The 18,688-nt window shown below is 44.2% G+C and overlaps 1 protein-coding gene across 2 annotated transcripts in view; it reads left to right on the top strand.

Annotated features, from left to right (window-relative positions):
• RTCA (RNA 3'-terminal phosphate cyclase) overlaps positions 1 to 18,688 on the top strand; it is a 197,134-nt gene that overhangs the window by 68,541 nt on the left and 109,905 nt on the right. For both annotated transcript variants that reach the window (XM_086954464.1, XM_086954470.1), the window contains one exon: positions 14,221 to 14,279. In XM_086954464.1, the coding sequence (XP_086810590.1) occupies positions 14,221 to 14,279 (59 nt within the window). The remainder of the gene's footprint in view (positions 1 to 14,220; positions 14,280 to 18,688) is intronic.

Raw genomic sequence — 18,688 nt, 5'->3', positions numbered from 1 at the left:
GTCAAACAACAAAGGACCAGAATCCAAACCAAAGGTACAAATGGGGCACACCCTCCGGGGAACCTTCCAGAGGTGCACAATACCACTCCCTCACGCCACGCCAGTGTCCGAGCCAACGAGCGTCAAACGGCCCCAGGCGCAGCGCGGGGGGGTGGGTGCCCAGAGCGCGACACCAGATAGCACCAACCTGCAGTGCCATACCGACCCCAAGAAACAAAAAACGCACTCACTCATCTCAATAAGGACATGACCCCAGCCCCAACAAAAGTAAAAGCGGGCAATAGATAGGCCGCAAATGCGGAGAAAGAAGGCAGTAGAAGTTAATATAAAGGGAAACCGTCCAGAATACTCCAAAAATAATAAAAGGAGAGCCAAAGACCAAAGTCACCACAATCAGGCGACCTCCTCCTCCGCCGCCGAATGCTCATCCTCAGGATCTCGATCGCCTCCACGATCCGCAGCTGCTCGCTCGCGCTGGAGGCGCTTCGCAAAGTCCTCAGCATGCTGTGGGTTGGTGAAAAAATGTTGTTTAGCCTGGTGCGTCACCCTAAGTTTGGCAGGATACAGCAAGGCGTAGTCCACTTGTAGATCCCGAAGTTTCTTTTTCACCCCCAGGAACTTGCAACGCTGGTCTTGTACCATCGGCGTGAAGTCGGGGTACATGGTGAAAGACACCCCTTCGAAGGAGAGGGCCCTATTAGTGCGGGCAGCCTGCAGGGCGGCGTCGCGGTCACGATAGTTCAAAAGGCGCGCAATGATGGGGCGCGGTGCAGCCCCAGAGGCCGGCCGAGGCCCCAGTGTCCGATGCGCTCTCTCAACGATGAACTGAGATGAGAACGCTGCCGCCCCAATGGCGCCCACTAGTAGCCTCTCCACATAAGTCTCCATTTTGCCCACATTTGTGGACTCCGGCACACCTACGATGCGGACGTTGTTGCGCCTACTCCTCGCCTCCAACTCCTCATTCTTAGCGGCAATGACGCGCAAGATATTGTCCATTCTCGCCAGTTGGGTGGTATGGGTGGCCGCCGCGTCGTCGTGGTCCGAAATGCGCTGTTCCGCCGCAGTCAATCGCTCCTCATGCACGTCCAACTTCTGGACGACCGCATCCATGCGCGACGATATTTTGTCCACCTTGTCCACTATCGTGGCAAACCCCTGCCTCATCTCCTGCATCATTTGGGTAAAGTCCGGTGGCGGTGGTTGCGGGACACTATCAGCGGCATTCGGGGGGGGGGGGACCGCGAAGTCCCGGCTTCCTGGAGCAAACGCGTCCCCCGCCTAGCCCCTCCAGAGTCGAAGGACAATTTGGATTGTTTAGTGTCCGGCTTCCCCATAGTGGTGCACTAGCGATGCAATGGGGGACCAAGGCAAATAGGAATCAGGATATAGTTCGGACAAAGGGTACGGCCAAAAAAGCCCGAATCGTGGGGGCACGAGCAGGCCAGCGCGCCCCGCCACTCCCAACGACGAGAAAATGGGCTAACCCCCAGAAGGCAAGAAGAGGATCCGCTGCGGCTCCGTGAGCAATGGTACCCGGGCAGGCAGATGTAGGATCCAAGGGATCAGTCAGACAGCAAGGGAAAACCAAACGGTCTGCCCGGCTAGCGAGCAGGCCCGGTGGAGAGGGGCGGAGCAAGGCCTACACCCCACGTGCAGAGCCCCGGACTGGCATGAACGATGATACCGGGCCAAGGGGCATCAGACCTCCAGAGCGCAAGTCGGGGAAACTTGGGATCCTCGTAACTTCGGCCAGCAACCTCCGAATGGCCCAGGAGTTGGACCGTGGGGGGTCAGTCGATATCCCAGTAGATCTGTAGGGTCAGATCAGGGCGCAGCAATGGTAATCAGGATCCCTAGGCGGATAATAGCTCCGGGCAGCGGGAGCCTCACGACAGTGCGGCCATTCCGCAGTGCGCCCTCTAGCGCCCCCCCTGCTGGAGAATCTTTACTGCTCATTTTCTTGTTAAAAACTAGCAGTGCAATTGCTTACAATTCTGGCAGAGTTAGAAACACCCACAAATTGTTAGGTGTTACTTTAGCAGAGTAAATATGTTACTATGGGGCATCCATGAGAGATCATTTTACCTGTGGGAAGAGCCATATCTTGCAGACTGAATCTCAAAGCCAATGTGCTGGGCAAGAACCTTTCATTACCACCTGTCATTAAAGAAAGTGACATCAAATGTGTCAAAGAGCATCTAGTATGATGTAGCGCAGGGCTTATGATGTGCACAAAGCCTTTCTGCCACGTTGGAGATGCTAAGGCCTGCAATAAGTTGCAGACAGCTTCCAGCAGCATTCAGATGGATAGTTCCACTGATTCAACATATTTTGCATTTTCCCTGCTGGAATTGCTGAGATGTTAAGCTCTTTTAAGAGGGGCTCAGGTGGTGTCTGAAGGATAACCAAACAGACCTATGCCTATGAGCCCTCTCCTTACACCAAAGTACTCTTGACCGATCTTGAAGACCTCTGCTAGCAAAAAAACTGAATGCCGGAGTTATTTAGTGTCTTTTTCAGTTTGCCCTGCGTAGAATTGGTAAGCCACCCTTTTTACAGCTATGAAGGAGGCACTTGCCATGCAAGGTAGCGTTCCTATGGCTATAACCTCAATAGTAAGAGATTATGATTGAGATTCAAGATCAATGTTTCTACTTGTGTCTTTACAAACTCAGTATTCCTTCCACCCCAAAATCAGACTTTTTTTCAATCCTACGTTTTTCTCATATCTGATCTCCACAGCAGAGAGATTGTTTCAATAGACCTGTGATCTTCAAGCTGTGGAACAGATACTCAAGGTCACTTGAAGGGATGTCTAAGAGGTTTGAGTTTTGCTCAAGGCTGAGATCTGAAACCTTCTTTTAAAGTGGCCCTTGAAACTATTGTCTTTGGAAACATTTGTTTTGAAATGTTCAATATTTGTGTGAAAATATAAAAAGAAATCCTGATACCATTTTTAAAAGATTTTCTTTCACAGTATATATTCCCGTTTCCCCCCAAAGGTCTCCTAATCATTCTGGCTCCCTTGCAGAAAGTAAATATTTAGTCTCATAGAATGGATTAAGTGTAATAAAAACACATCATACATTTATTGTGATAAGTTGTAAACCATCACTGAATATCATTTTTTGTCTATGTACATGGGCCTGAGGCCGTTTCTTCAAAATACAATGTTTAAGCTAGCCAACAACAATAAACATGCTTCATAATAAGGATTGCAGGTTTCATTATATCATTTTGATGGAGCCCTGGTAAATAATTTCATGTAAAGTTGAGTGGGTGGTTGAAATGAGCAGGTGAAAGAAGAAACGAAGGGAATAGAAGGATAACAAAAGAAGATTAGGGAATGTTATCCAATTCCAAACTGCTCACAGTACAACACATTTACCTCCATGGTGTTAAAAAGAAAAAGGCAGGGGGCCAACATGCAAAATACTTTAGTATAGTTGCAACATGTCAAATTACCCCAAACGCACTACTGTATAATTTAGTCATTAAACAAAATCGATTTGCTAAAACGGTGGTTGCACCTTTTTTCTCACTACTCTCTTCAAGCAAGGGTTTTTCCTTTGAAGCAGTGCAAATTCTACCCATGATACAAGCTTGACCATTGTCATGATGAACTATTTTGCAATCTGCTCACAGTCTTAAGAATCAAAAATTTATACCTTATTGCCTTGAGTTTCTGTTTTTGACTTGCGCTAGATACCCCACCTTCCAGTTTCTGTCTTTTATTCCTTGTTTGTTATTACTGTGAGACTTTTATCTATTCTGGTGAATACGTATTGTATTCATGCTATTCTCTGTATCAATTTCTACTGTTTCGTTGAAACCTAACCAGGAAGGTACCAGATTTGCACCTCACTTTCAAAGACATAAAGGGGGAAACCTCAGTAACCAAACGCAGAGTGGTAGAGTAAGCCCACAGCATGTCTTTTTAAGCCAGGTTACCAAGAATACCATTCAGCGGCAATGGTAAGCACTCCATCATATGATTCATTCTTTTGACCAAGCAGTTGCCCTACGGAAATATACAGCGGTCCTGTAGTGTTCAACTGTAATTTATAAATGGAATTTTCGACACAATGGAAACTGCACCCCATTATGTGTTATTACAATTTGAGGTGCACCTTCTTCCAAAATTGAGACCCTCAAAAATCCAACCCAAACTTGTGATGTTTCCTGATTTCGCTAAAAGCCATTTTGTGGTAGTTGAATAAGACTACACAAATCCTCCCTCAATGCCTAAACCTTCCATAGATCGAATAATGTCTAGGGAAAGTACACCAAACCTGATATCTCCACTAAATGTAACAGTGGTTTGCTGGTAAACTTAACCTTATCACTGGCTGCACAGCAATCAAAATCATACACTTTGTGATCTATCATAGGCTCAAGCCCTGGCCAACACTTAGTTTCTGACACTAATCTTGGTTAGACATGTACCCAAATGACCCCCATAAATCAGCTGTTCTTTCTGTTAATTTGGTGACCGGTGTGATATTAATTCTCTTAGTAAATTTCCCTTTCTGAATACTTAACTTGTCTTCCAAATATGCCTTCAAAGTTTCACTGAGAACATGTTTTTGGGTCTGTTCCACTAGGAAGAAAGTACCTACTACTCTACCTACCACAAATATCCTAGTGTTTTAAATAATCCCCTTTTGTGTGGTATTCCCTTCTGTGTGATGTTTGCCGTCTGTAGCTGAACCTGTTTTTGTTGGCAATAGGACTCTGCAATTTACCTCTGTCGAGTAGAGATAAAGTGCTTGTGCTTTTCCCTTTGAACATGGTAAAATTGTCATCCATCTGATCGGCACATTTAATTTAATTATACATTCTTAGCATATGGTACTCTCTGTACCAAGGGCATGTAAATTAAATGATACTAGGGGATGGCAGCACTCAGTGTGCCACCCACCAAAGTAGCTCCCTAAATAATCTCAGGGCTGAAATGCAGCCTTAAACTGCCATTTCGACTTGGCCAAAAAAAACCTTTGCCAAGCCTAAATCTTCATTATTCATACTTACAAGTCATCACTAAGGTGTGCAATAAAGGCTCATACGGCAATGTACAGGTCTTAAAAAGTAGGACATGTATATTTAGTCTTTTATTTGTCCTGACAGTAGAAAAACCTCCAAAGGCGTTTTTCACTGTTTCAAGGCTGGCCTCCCATCAACTAACACTGGTTTACCTTATTCTATTTAATAAGTGCTAAATTTAATTTGGGAACAACTAAAATAATATGTCTTACACTCCACATTTTAATCCCAATTTAATATCTTTTTAGGTCTCGGCCTGTGAAGGCTGCGCTTGCGCAGTCTCGCCAGCGAGATCTTATGTTTCTTAGTGTGGGGCTTGAACCCGCCTCTCTTCTCCATAGGCTGGCTTCCTAAACGGAGGCCAGCCATTGGAGGAGGGAGGCGTCTGTCCATTTAAGCCCCGTCTTTTTGGGATTTGGGGGTGTGTTTTTTTCGTTTCTTTCTCTCCTCTTCCCATTGGCTGGAATTTTACATTCCAGCCAATGGGAAGAGGAGCGAAAGAAAAACACGCCCCGAAAATGACGCTGCGTTTCTCCGAGGCATTCCTGCTTCACCTCTGAGGAACATGGTTGTGTCATGGCGTGGTCCACTTTCCAGCCGGAGCTTAGGCCTGACCCTATCATCAGAGGCTTGTAATCCGCTGTGAATCTCTGCTCTCCCCCGATGGCTCATTCCGATACATCTCGCTGCTGCTGCGGGCGAGCCCTACCCCACGTCCTGAACATCTGCGAGCTGGCCGCCTGCATACTCTTCAGCGCCGTGGAGTGGGCCTGCAACATCCCCTTCTTCCCCGACCTGCAGGTCACGGACCATGTGGCCCTGCTGCCGCTGACCTGGAGCGAGCTCTTTGTGCTCAACGTCGCCCAGTGCTCCATGCCCCTGCACGTGGGGCCCCTGCTGGCCGCCGCCTGCCTGCACGCCTCGCCCATGTCCGCCGACACGCCTCCGTGCCTGGAATCCCGGGCTCCGGGCCCCTTTTCCCCGGTCCACTCTCGCGCTCTGAGGCCGGGAGCAGTGGCCCGTGGGCGGGAGGGGACTCCTGCAGGGAGCAGGCCCTGTGGCATCCAATTTTACCTGCACCCGCTTCTGAGCAGTGCAAGTGTTCCGGGGGCTCCCATGCGCTGGAGGGAGCCCGAAAGAAATGGGAGCCCCGCTGCCTATTGCTGCGGAGGGAGCGCGAGTCGCACTGCCTGTGCCTGTCCCCGCTGCTTATGAAGAGGAACACGACCAGCGAGGAAGGGAGACCAGCCGCCCCCCCTGCCCTCAAGCCGATAAGTTTTCTTGCCTCTGTACCCTGGCTGTGCTCGTGTTTTTCTTACCTCTGTTCCCTGGCTCTCCTCGTGTTTTTCTTGCCTCTGTTCCCTGGCTGTGCTCGTATTTTTCTTGCCTCTGTTCCCTGGCTGTGCTCGTATTTTTCTTGCCTCTGTTCCCTGGCTGTGCTTGTGTTGATCTTGCCTCTGTTCCCTGGCTGTGCTTGTGTCGATCTTGCCTCTGTTCCCTGGCTGTGCTTATGTTGATCTTGTCTCTGTTCCCTGGCTGTCCTCGTGTTTTTCTTGCCTCGGTTCCCTGGCTGTGCTCGTGTTTTTCTTGCGTCGGTTCCCTGGCTGTGCTCTTGTTTTTCTTGCCTCTGTTCCCTGGCTGTCCTCGTGTTTTTCTTACCTCTGTTCCCTGGCTGTCCTCGTGTTTTCACCACCTACGAGGTCCTAGTGCTGCTCCTTGCTGTGTGATGGAATGCCTTGGCAGGGATGAAGGATGAGTTTAGGAGGGGCATGGATGGCGGGTGTGGATGGTACATGATTGATGGGTGCGCGAAGTGTGGGAGATGGGACATCGGGAAGGAGGGGTGTGGGGGGGCAAGAACTGGGGTTTTACTGAAACGTAAGTAATGTAGGGGAGAAAAGCTGCGACCGGAAACGAGAAAGGTGGGCAAAGGGAGGGTGGTAGGTATGCCAGTGTACAGTTGCCACTTTTTTTATAAGGAAAGAGCGTGTGCATACACCTACGGGTAAGTGGTTGCATAGATGTGCATGAGTGTGAGCAAATGCCTAGAGGTACGCGATTCAGGACTAAGGTGTGTGGAAAAAATGCAGAAGTGCATGTCTTTGAGTAAAGGGCTAATTAATAGATTATTAGAAGTGTGTATGTGTAATGGGCTTAAGAAATGTTAATACGTGTACTTAACCCCTTCACTGCGGCGGCTATTCCGCCGCAGTGCTAAGGGGGCGGGGTGGAAGAGCGGCGGGCGCCTGCTGTTGACGGAACCGCTCCGTCACCAGCGTCTGTTGCGCTGTGCTTATGACGGAGTGGTTCCGTCATGGCCCCGCATGCTCAATAGAACGCCCAGCGCAGGCGCGGAATCCGCGCCGCGCAGGCGCGTCGGGCGGGCCATGACGGAACCGCTCCGTCATCAGCACAGCGCCACCGCGGCTGATGACGGAGCGGTTCCGTCATCAGCAGGGGAGGGGTTAAAGGGCTAAAAAAGTGTGTGCAAAAGGCTGTAGGAGTGCGCACCCCCGTTTGGACATGGCTATACCTGTCGTCTTGACTTTGGGCAAAGGGCTCTGGAAACGGATGTGCAAAGGTTCTTACAATCGACTGTTGGAATGTGCAAGTTGTGTGCCTAAAGATCTGAATCAGTGTGCATGTCTGTGCTGTGTGTGTGGGTGGCTCTGTGTCTAGGTGGCTCTGTGTTGGGGTGGCTCTGTGTTTGGGTGGCTGTGTGTGTGGGTGGCTCTGTGTGTGTGGGTGCAAATGCAATAGATCTCGCATTTGCGAGAGATTAAGCTATTGGCATTGTAAATGACATTGCCATTTATTTATATGTTTTAAAAACATAAATAAAAATAATGTCATGAGCAATGCCAATAGCTCTAACTTTAACAATGCAGAGACCATTGCATTGTAAATGCTTGTTAATGGTAAATTTGGATTCTAAATAACAACTTTGGAAAAACCACTTTTAAAAAGTTTAAATTTTTCTGCCTAAGCCAAATGTGCCTTACTGTCAGTGTCTAGGGTCTCCTGACTGATGATGGCTCCCCACTGGGAAATGTGTATTGGATCCACTGTAGATAAAAGGACCTGGGTGTAGAGGGGGAGTGGTTCATCCTGACAGGATGGCTGGGGAGGGGCTGTGCCCTGACCTGGTTACATTACATAGGGTAGCCTGGGGACTGTACCTAGCCGTTCCTTACTTTAGAATAAGCCTACGCCGTTACTGGCAGATTCATCTCACACCTGGACCTGCCTGGCCTTTGTTTTACTAGCCGGCTGCTGCCAATCCCACGGGAGATGGAAGAACTGACTGGAACCACTTTAGGGTTAGGCAAAGGAAGTGTCCCCTTCCCCCACCCAAAGGCTGGCACAAGGCATAAAAGTGGCATCCCAGAACCTCAAATCATAATACTCCTGATGACTCAGAAGAAGGACTGTCCTGCTGTTGGAAGCCAGAAGGGCGTCTAGACCTGCTTTCCTTGAACCCAGGACCCCAGAAGTGACTCCAGAGGTCAGTTAGCTGATCTCCTCTTGAACTACAGTGAGGCAGTAACCTTCCAGAGGCCTTTACTACTCTCCAGCTGACCAGACTCAGCGGGACCTGCCCTCTTCCCATTCTGCTGGCCTCTCTGGGAGTGAGTCCTGACCCTCAAACTCTGCCTTCAAGGTTCTGGGCCCTTGGCTGGAGTCGGGATGTACCTTTCCCTGCCTCGCTGAAGGTTTCACCGAAACCGATTCAGAGCTTCACAGCTTCTAACTGAAGGCTTCTCCGGACCCGATGCTGAGCAGTGCTTAGCGTCACAGAGCTGTGCTGTGCAGCTTTCGACTGGAAGCCTTACCAAATTCAGCGCAGAGCCTCACCACCCAGCTTCTCATCATAGTATGACAGAGAAGTGCAGGTCTTGACTGAAAGCCTCACTGGACCCAACACAACAGGATGTGGCACGACACAGAGCCGCACCGCACCCTTATCACATCGAAGTCGGAAGTTAAAATTCCAAAGAGACGAACCTGGGCCTGTATCCAGACCGCACTCCATTTCGGTTGTCATGAACTTGTGACATTGTCCCTGTCCGGTGTGACGAGATACTTAAAGTCAGTGCTGTTTTCTCCTTAAACTTTAAGAACTCTAAACTACGGTTCTACGGATTTGATTTTTGTCGTCGTTATTATTTATTTAAATATTCTCTATTTTTCTAACTTGGTTTAGTTGTTTTAGGGTTTCACTTTAGTACTGATTGCATGTTGCAAATACAGTGCGGACATTGCCTCTAAGTTAAACTAGAATGCTTTGCGACAAGCTACCAGAGAGTTAAGCACAGGTTTATTTATTGACCTTTGAGGTTCACCCCAACAAGTATTGGGATTATTCTTTGAAGTGGGTTCTCAGCCCCTTCAACAGATAACCTAATTACTTAAATTTAGTCACTAAGATTTGCAGAGCTACAACCTAAAGATCACCCACTCTTTAATATAACATAACTGCAATGGCTGAATCCAGTACTGATCCCTTAAATGGCACTGCCTTTTTCGTATTATCCTAGTTTACCCTCCTTTGATGTTCGGGGTTATCTTGCTGTATTGTACTTGTCTTTATGAATGTCAGAGATCCCTCAATTGTAAAAGAATGTCAGTATTTAGTATGTTTTGCCCATCAAAAATGTTGAAACCTCCCTCTGTTCTTCCTGGCAGTGTAGCACAATAGTTGTTAATTGGTGGTTAGATTCTTAGTCAGATGTTTCTATCAGAATGAATAGTTATAAATGCCCATCCAGTATAGAGGGGTAAACACAGGTCTATTCACCCAGTCAAGTTTCTTAACTTTCAATAGTAATAGGTATTCCAGGCTGTTGCTTTGTTTGGTGACGTCTGCTGGGGTTTTAAGGTGTTTTGTGGCTTCATTCATTGGAAGGCCCCTGTAGATGACACTGCGCATTATGGGACGGTGAAAGCTCCTGGTTTTCGCAAAGTAACAATGCCATGTTTGTTTATAAAGGATGATGCATATGTGCACCTGAACTTGTGGTGAATATTTTCTGAAAATAAAAAGTTCTTACATAGCTTGTCCCATTGCAGGTTTGGATGTTCAATATACTTCTAGTAATATCTATTGTTTCTCATCCCTCATGTGTTTGTGCCGTTTGTTGTGATGTTGCGATCATACAGTGAACTGAAGATTTGAGTTGATCTTTCTCTGTTTAGAAAACTTGAACTTTTTCTAGGATTCCTTGAATGCTTTTTACTGAGGGTTAATTGGCAAATAGCTGCTGGGTTTAAAAAACCTATTTGCTGCTGCTCTTCGCTACCTCTTATCTTTGTGGAATTTGACTAGATGGTGTTTTTCAGTCCTAATCTTTTGTAGTATCACATACACAGGAATATTGTTTCTCCAATTGGGTTGGACTTATATACTTCAAGCCAATCCAAAATCCTGGAGTTGCAGCGTTGGCTGTCTACGAGAGATGGTGTCAGAGAATTGCCTACTATTCATTAAACTCCAGGAACTCAAAGCAGTTGGGTTAACGTTCATACCCTCCCTCAGACATGCAGATGGTTATGGTAAATATAGCCCATATTTAGTATGTATTATCTCCAGAAGCAGGCCGACCCACTCTCTAGCAAATAATTGGAGGAAGCTTAGAAAAGTTGTGTCTCCTAAAAGGTACATAGGCCTCCTGGCGAAGCACACCTTTTATATGGTAAATGGTCTTGAAATTAATACAAAGTGACATATTTTAAACCTTTACTTACAAGAAGTGGGCATGATAGACAAGACCAATTTCTGTTCTCATCAGAACAAGCAAATATGCCTGTTTTATGCTTCTGTGTATCTCCATCCATAGTCCAGGAGATATGGACTATGGCTAGAAAGGCCTGCAATATTTACCCATGATAGACCCTTGCATATTCAGAATCACAGATGCTGGGGACATAATTGACTTTTATTTTTTCAGAAGTGGATGAGACCTAGTTAATTTTCATACTGCATGGCAGTCTCCTTAGTTTTAGACATGCAACTAGCTGACAGAATTTACTCACCATGCATATTTGGTCAATAGTACACTCATACTTATGGCATTGAACATGGCAGTTGACGGTCTACCTTCTAGACTTCAAATAACTTTATCATGAATTAAAACAGTTACATGAGTTGGCTATGTCTGACAGCGGAATTTGTTTTGTTATTTTTATGCTTATAAAATTGTTGTCCTGCTACAGGCTTCAGTAGAATGCTTATTTACAGTTTTTAAGTTGTGTATTTAGTTTTGGTTCTGCACTTGTCAGTATCATTACTTACCTGCTGGGAATACATTTTCAACTTTTTCATTACAATTTGCTTTTGAGACAGTGTATGTTGATGTATGTTTTACACATAATGCTTTTTCAAGTACCTCATATTTCTTGTTCCCTTTAAAAAACATCCACACAAGTCTCTGCTACAAAGCATTTCCTTTATTCGATGTTTCCTTATTTTCATCGCTCATGTGCAGCATCTCCCTTCCCATATATATTTTGCAGGAAGGGAGAAGCTACACTTCTTTGACCAAGGGATCACTGTAATGTGTCTGAACGCATATGCTGAACACTGATATCTGGAACTCATCTCTATGGAAAATGCCCTACTGATAGTTAAGCATTTTTCATCTCCTTACCATCTGCCCATTCGCCTCCTGCCACTGGTCATTCTGTAGGCGAACGCATCCAGGTCTTCCCCTGACTGCACCATGCCACTGTTGATTTCCTGGACCTTTATTTATGTATTCCTTTCATGAATAACACATACAAATTTGCTGAGCACTCTGGATTTCGTCATTTAGGCAAGACCATTTTTTTTTTTGCAACCTTCCATCAGAGACTCTAACGGTTTGGCTCATGACTTCTTGCATTACCTATATATTTGTTTTCTGCATGAATGGGTTCACCGAATCAGAACCTGTATGTATCCTGTGAGGACATCCTTATTCCCGCAATTGTAAGTAGTTCAGTACATGATGTCTATATAATAATCTAGTCCTAATGCACACCATCATGGCCCAGTCTCTCCCTCTCCTCTCCCCACCCCTCTCCAGCCCTGTTTTTCTTTCTTCCATTTGCTCTCTGGAGCAAAGGGACAAAACGTATTCCCTGGTACCCCAAATTGAAACCTTTTGCGATACAACCCCTGTGCCAATAATACTGTATGTTCCCTGTAGAAGGAATAGGGTACTCTGGGGGTCAGCTTTTAGGTCATTTGGCCTCTGTGTACATTTATTGAATCTCTGTATTATTCAGTAGCTCACAACAGTTTAGTTTTCAGTGATCAGAAATGGCTCTCACTATAGGAAAGGTTGGAAACCCCTGTGTATATAGGTCTAGAGGGATGTTAAATAAATAAGAAATTGGGAAATTTGTGTTAATGATATTGCTTTTGCATTTCTTAAGTGCTCACCTAGTTAGCTGCTCTTCAGGGGTGTTTCACACAGTGCACCTACTACATAGCATAATTAGCCTACAAGTCCACTCTTTTCTGGAATTTTTCTAGGGTGAGTTTGGACTTTATAATTGGAACACTTTAACTGTACAGGGGAATTGGACCATATGGTTCCTAATTTGGTCCCAGTGTAAATATATTACTTCTTTTTAGATTTCCATTCATCACCAAAGGCAGATGTGATTTGACTCAACCTGTCGAAATTTAAACACCATTGCTGATCCTCACTTTGCATAAGTGCTCCTACCACATTTCATAGCTGATGAACGTTAAATGCTTCACTTTCAGGTCACGCCAATCACCACATAAATGACTGCTTAGTTCCACCCTTCAAATATAGCTAGTTTTCAAGGCTTGCTTAAGATACTAGGGTTAGGGGATATCATGCTTGTAACTGATATAATCTTTGCCAAATATCCCTCCTTCAGATGACAGACACACACAGTGATCTAAGCAACTCTGTTGACAGCTGACATTAGAGCCATGATTATAGCCATTATGAAAAATAAGAACAGCAAAAAGTTAATGGATTATTTACAGGCAACACACATTTTCTGTTATTCATACAGTGCTACCATCATACATAACTTGGTCTTAGAGTTGTTTTGAAGTCACAAAGCCTACACCCACCCTCTCAGCATATATAGACCCCTAATATATGTCAAAAAACATTTGGGCAGGTCAAAACTTCCCTTTTAAATATTAATAAATCCATGTAGGACTTGTAGTCCACAAGGCATGGTGCATGATATTTCAAAAGTAAGACATCTAGAAATGTAATGACAGCCGTTGGCTATCATTGGTCCTTTATGCTTTGTGACGCTATTCCTACTTCAAAGTTCTAAAATGTATGTCTCGGTTTCCCTTCCTTTGAATTTGGTCATTTAGTTTCACAGTGTAATACATTTTACTCTATTTTTCTGATTCGGTTTGGGATTTTTGTTTTTCTTTTCAACTGTATTACTGTTTTTCTACTACATAAATATTTTACACAGTGCCCTAAGTTAAGCCTGTCTGGTCTGTGCCATAGATACCAGTGGGTTGAGCTTAGGTTAACTTTCTGCTTTTGAGGGTTCACACTGACAAGAGTTGAAATTATCTCTTGAGGTGAGTAATCACCCACTGCGAGTAATAATCCAATTTCATACAGCCCTGTTCCTCCAGCAATCCACATACCAGCCCCAAGTGTAGGTTTCTATCCTTATGGTGTGAACAGGTAGAGGATAAACTAAAGTTTGGTAAAGGTGGCGGCCATGTTGGGGGGTGATTCCCAATCTGTTGGCAAGACTGCATGCTCTGAGACTGCAACATTATTCTACCTTACCGTATAAATTGTTGAATGCTCCTCCACATTAGAAATATTGTAATCCTTGTGCTTTTTATAGTTCAGAAGAAATGTTATGAAAGGAATTAATCCAATATCTGCATCAATAACCCTAAAGAGACCAGAAGGCACTATGTAGAGCTCTGTAGACAAAATACTTAAAACGAGCAAGTACATTTATACAATGGTCCATTTGTCACCCAAAATCATAGTTGTACATAGCAAGTAGAATGGGCATGATTTGAAATACAAGGATTAAACTCTGCAAAATAGTGTGTATAGAACATGTGTTTTCAGCAAAAGTCTTATTAAAGCGGGTAAACATGTACCAACATTTTTAATACTAAATTTTACTCGTGTCTTCCCTTTTATTGTTTTTATATAGGTCTTCAAACCTATTGTGGAAAAATTTTCATTCAAATTTGGCTGCGATATAAAAACAAGGTAAGCGCGACAACTATTGTGAGATTGTGAGTACCTACAATTTAAAGTGCTTATTATCCAGCTGAACTGTACCATTTTAGAAGTAAAAAGAAAAAGTAGAAAAAGTAACAACATATTTGTCAAAGAGATTAACAATTTCAGGCACAATGTAGACTCCAAAACTACTTTCTCACTGGCACTTGAAAATCATGCATTGAAAACCAAGGAGAAATACCACTGCATTGTAAATAACACTAAAAATGTCTGTGACATGGGAAGAAGGAACCTTTTTTTGTGGTAGTTTTAAACTGGCAACCAAATTAAAGTAAAAACGTACAATTTGCATATCCTGAATAAACCTAGTGGTAAAATGCTTCTAAAAGGAAAAAAGCATGTTTTTGAAAATGTGGAAGGAAGAGATCTTGAAAGTAGTTGAAGTGGTTGAGGGTGGAGGACAAGGTTAAAGAGAGACTAGTAGTAAAGGGGTACAAACAATTTGGTGTGAGTTAGTGATAAGGACGGTCTTGAGGGTTCCTTCCAGTAAAGAGGACACAAAATCTTGATAAAGGCTGTATTTGTTTGGAATTTGCAATTTGATAAGTTGTTCAAAATTTGTGGGGAAAAAGTGTGCATAGCTTTTTTTGCGGTTGCTTAATTTTCATTCATCTTTATTTTCACCATTCTCATTACCCCTGCTCCAAATCAAGATATTTTATCTCCATTTAGCAAATGCATGCTGCAGCAGTAGTGTTCATAAATGTATGCGTCATGTATATGTAAATGAAGCAAGAAAATGCATTATGATGCAGTGACTGACCGATTTATATTACCCAGCTTTAGGGTGGGAAGATTAAAGGAATACCTTTACAATATAGGGCAGTGGTTGTGGCAGGAAGCAGTTAGAACCTCTCAAAGCTACCAAAAAAAACAAAGCCATGAGTCTTTCCCGAGGCTTTCAAACCATCCAGCCTCCATTTTATTTTGGCAATACCACATAGAGGGTGTTCTGATGCGAACCATTGACCCTCAGTACAGGGGGAAAGGGATGTGTGCCACTTTTGTGACCAATTTCCATTAGCAGTGAAGAGCAATAGGAAAACTCAGGAAGAAATGCTACATAAAAGGGGATTGGTGGATGTACAACAAATACAATAGGTTCACTTCTTTTTCAGACTGGGCCACATTCGAATGTAAGACATGTTATGCTCAGAAAAAGGAAAGTCAAAGGTGGAGGACAAAAAGGGGAACTGCAAAAAAACTGAAATGCTTTACAGTCTCCTGATGAAACAATGTATTTTATTTTAAAGAACAAAAGAAACTCACCATTTCTTTGGTCTCCTCTTACTTGCCTTTTATCAGTTTTTTTTTCGTTAAAGTTGCCTTTGTCATTAAACATTCTGGCTTAGACTGATGTGTCTAGAATTCATGGGTGCATTCATCCATGTTGAAGGGAATGCTTAGGTCGGCAATCAATAATTGTTAGTTCTATCCTGTGACAGTGCATGCACTGCATTCGTTCTTGCTTGCAAAAATATTGTAAACAACAAGGGGCTTGCAGCCCACCCATTTCATGGCATTTGTTGGTTTAATTGTCGCTCTTATTTACAACCTTCTAATTGACCAGCATGTGCTGGCTTTAATTACTCTTCTTTCAGCTGGAGAATGGGCCAAGTACTGATTGCTTCAGCTTGATTGCTGTCCTTCCGCTGATCGTGCTTTGAGGGCTATTTTTTTCCTACCTGTCATGTTTGTTGAAACTCTTTTGTAGCTATGTATTACTATGTGACACACACTTCAAGGAAGCCTCTTCTCCTTTAAAATTGATGTTTGTTGTGATAACACGATATCTACTTTCACTGTGACAACAGATGTTATCTGCCTCCAAATGTATTTTCACTAAGAAATAGACATGGGTGCGGTTGCTTTTTTTTTGTCAAAATATTTTTGCCAAATGTGAATTTATTTTTCTTTCTGTTTTGCGCTTGCGAATATTATCTGATTTGCTCAGAATCCCACAGGTGTTGTGGCGAGACCTAACTAGCATCGGCAAAGCCCATAGTTCTCACCTGTGAGACTATTGGCTCTGCCATTGCCTTTTGTTCATGCTTTACAGCATGGCTATTGCCGACTTTGGCAATGATTTGTAGCCATACAGTGTGCAGCATGGCTAAAAATAATAATAAAAAAGGGACTATGATGCATCCAGTGCTAATGCTGGATGCATCGCTTTTAAAAATTAGTTTTAGCCACATTGCAAAGCATCTGCACCGCTGTACAGCATGGCAACAAAGCATTGGGAAAGCCATTAGCTCTCATAGGTGAGACCTATTGGCTTTACCAATGTATGTTTTAAAAATACATTTTGTTTTTATTGAATTTGCGAACGTATATGACCATAATATACAAAGGCACATGAGTAGCCAAAAACCATTACACAATAGTATAGTACATTCATATAAACAAAATTCAGCCTCCATTTCTTTTTAACTAGGTCTAATCTGTAGATTGAATATGGTAGGAAAAACTGATCTCCGATTCCACCCATCTGAATTTGGTGGGTGGAATTAGAAGTCTGCCTCCTTTGGCCTTTACTCTACAGGGCCGTAAGAAGGGCATATTACAGCAGTGATGAAATAGTCTCTGCCTTTATTTAACCTATTGTCTGCCCGTCTGATTTAGGTCTGTTGCCCTCTACCTGTTTTCGAAATCCCATGAAGCCCACATTATTGAGGCAGGAGTGTTTTTCTGCGTCCTCTGCCCTATCCTGTAGGACCTCTACAGTTGTACTCCATTTTCCTATTTGAGCTTTGAGCTTTAAGGACTTTAACTTTAGTTTGGAGTTCTGGTACAGCATCCTCCACCTTCCGTGGCCCTCTCTGCCTTTTTGTGCAGATCTGTGCTGTGCAAGTTCATGGTCAATTGAAACAGTCTCTCTTTTACCCTTGAGATCTGTTTGTGAGTCATGTATTGCTGACAAAACCCACAACAATTAGAAAGAGGGTCCAAGGGATATAAAGTTTAAAGACCCACACCTGATTTTATCCCCAGCTCCTACTTAAGGTGAGGTGAGGTCTATTCCCCTACCATTAAGGAATTCACAGTAGACAAAGTGACTCGGAGGGAGAAAGTCCATGGTTGCTACAGGTTGTACTGTATTCAACCAATTTAATTCTACTTTATTTTCTTGGTGATGGTGGTGATTTCTTTATTCCACTACTAGGAGTGCAACTATTATAAGAGCAGAGGCCCTGATGAATGCCAAGGGATTGAACACCCATCAGGCAGAAACATGTTGGCCCATTTGTGAGGCAGATATTTGTTACTGTCTCTTTTTTGCACTGTTCTGGTTTTTTAATTAGGAGGCGTGTCTTGTTCGCAGAATAAATTTGTTAGAAGGAGAACATTCCATCCTATTTTGAGTCACTAATTTTCCTGTTGCACTTGTATACTTTACCATCAAAAGATCAGTCATCATGGACGGTTTGTTTAATTTGGTGGACCAAATTCTCAAACCGCAATAAGGTGCGGTGTTGTTTGTCCCAATGATCAGGGGAACAGCCCTATATGCACCAGGGTTTGGCCAAATGATAGGACTGATCATTGAGTCTATTTGATGGAAACCCTATATTAATTGTTTTGGACTGGTCAGCCATGTATGAATAACCTTTGATGTATCGGTCTCTTTGATGCATATAGTGTTCACCCTTCTTTCCTCCTTTTTTCCGAAATATGCTGTCTATGTGATACATACACTCTGAGATCCTGTGGACTCGGTCGTGACAGTTCAGCTCTAGTATTCAGCTGGTAGACCCCCTGTGTTCTGCGTGTTGTACAGTCCTGTATTGCTGCCATGAGTTCAGCTCTAGAGTGTACCTCTCTTTGTGTCTCCTCTTCATGCTTTCTCTGAGAGTTTGTCTGCCATTTGACCTTCTGGGGCAGGGACTGGGCAATGTGCTTTCTGTCAAACTCTAATGGTGGTGATATCAGGTATTTGGCCAGATACAGTAAATGTATCTTGCCCCAATTGCTCCAAAGTATTTGTGCCATAGTAGTTCAGTCAGGCCCGTCAGTGCCCGTAGAGCGTGTACATTGGGACCCACCCATGCCAGCCTTCGGACGATCGCAATGTAATCTATAGGGTTCATTGGCGGCACCAAAGGCCAACTCTCTTGTCACAGCCGGGGTTCAGAGGGCTTCCGCTCTTCCGTGGCACGGGCACGATTCCAGGCCCGCTGCTGGTAGCTCATGTGCCAAAAGGGAAGCATCATCTGCTCTGTGCCCCGTCTGGACTTTGTTTCAGCTCCCTCTACCATCATAGGTCGTTTGCTGCTCAGCAGGTCTCCCATTCACAGGGCACCTCGATAGGGCCGGCTCAGGCCCAGCAAATTATGGGCTTCTACATGGCCGGTGCAAGGTGACCTTCGGCTTCC

This window comes from Lissotriton vulgaris, chromosome 1_1 (assembly GCF_964263255.1).
Source record: "Lissotriton vulgaris chromosome 1_1, aLisVul1.2, whole genome shotgun sequence".
In the NCBI taxonomy this organism is placed as follows: Eukaryota; Metazoa; Chordata; class Amphibia; order Caudata; family Salamandridae; genus Lissotriton; species Lissotriton vulgaris.
The sequence above is the reverse complement of the archived record's forward strand: the minus strand, read 5'-3'. Positions and strand labels throughout refer to the sequence as shown.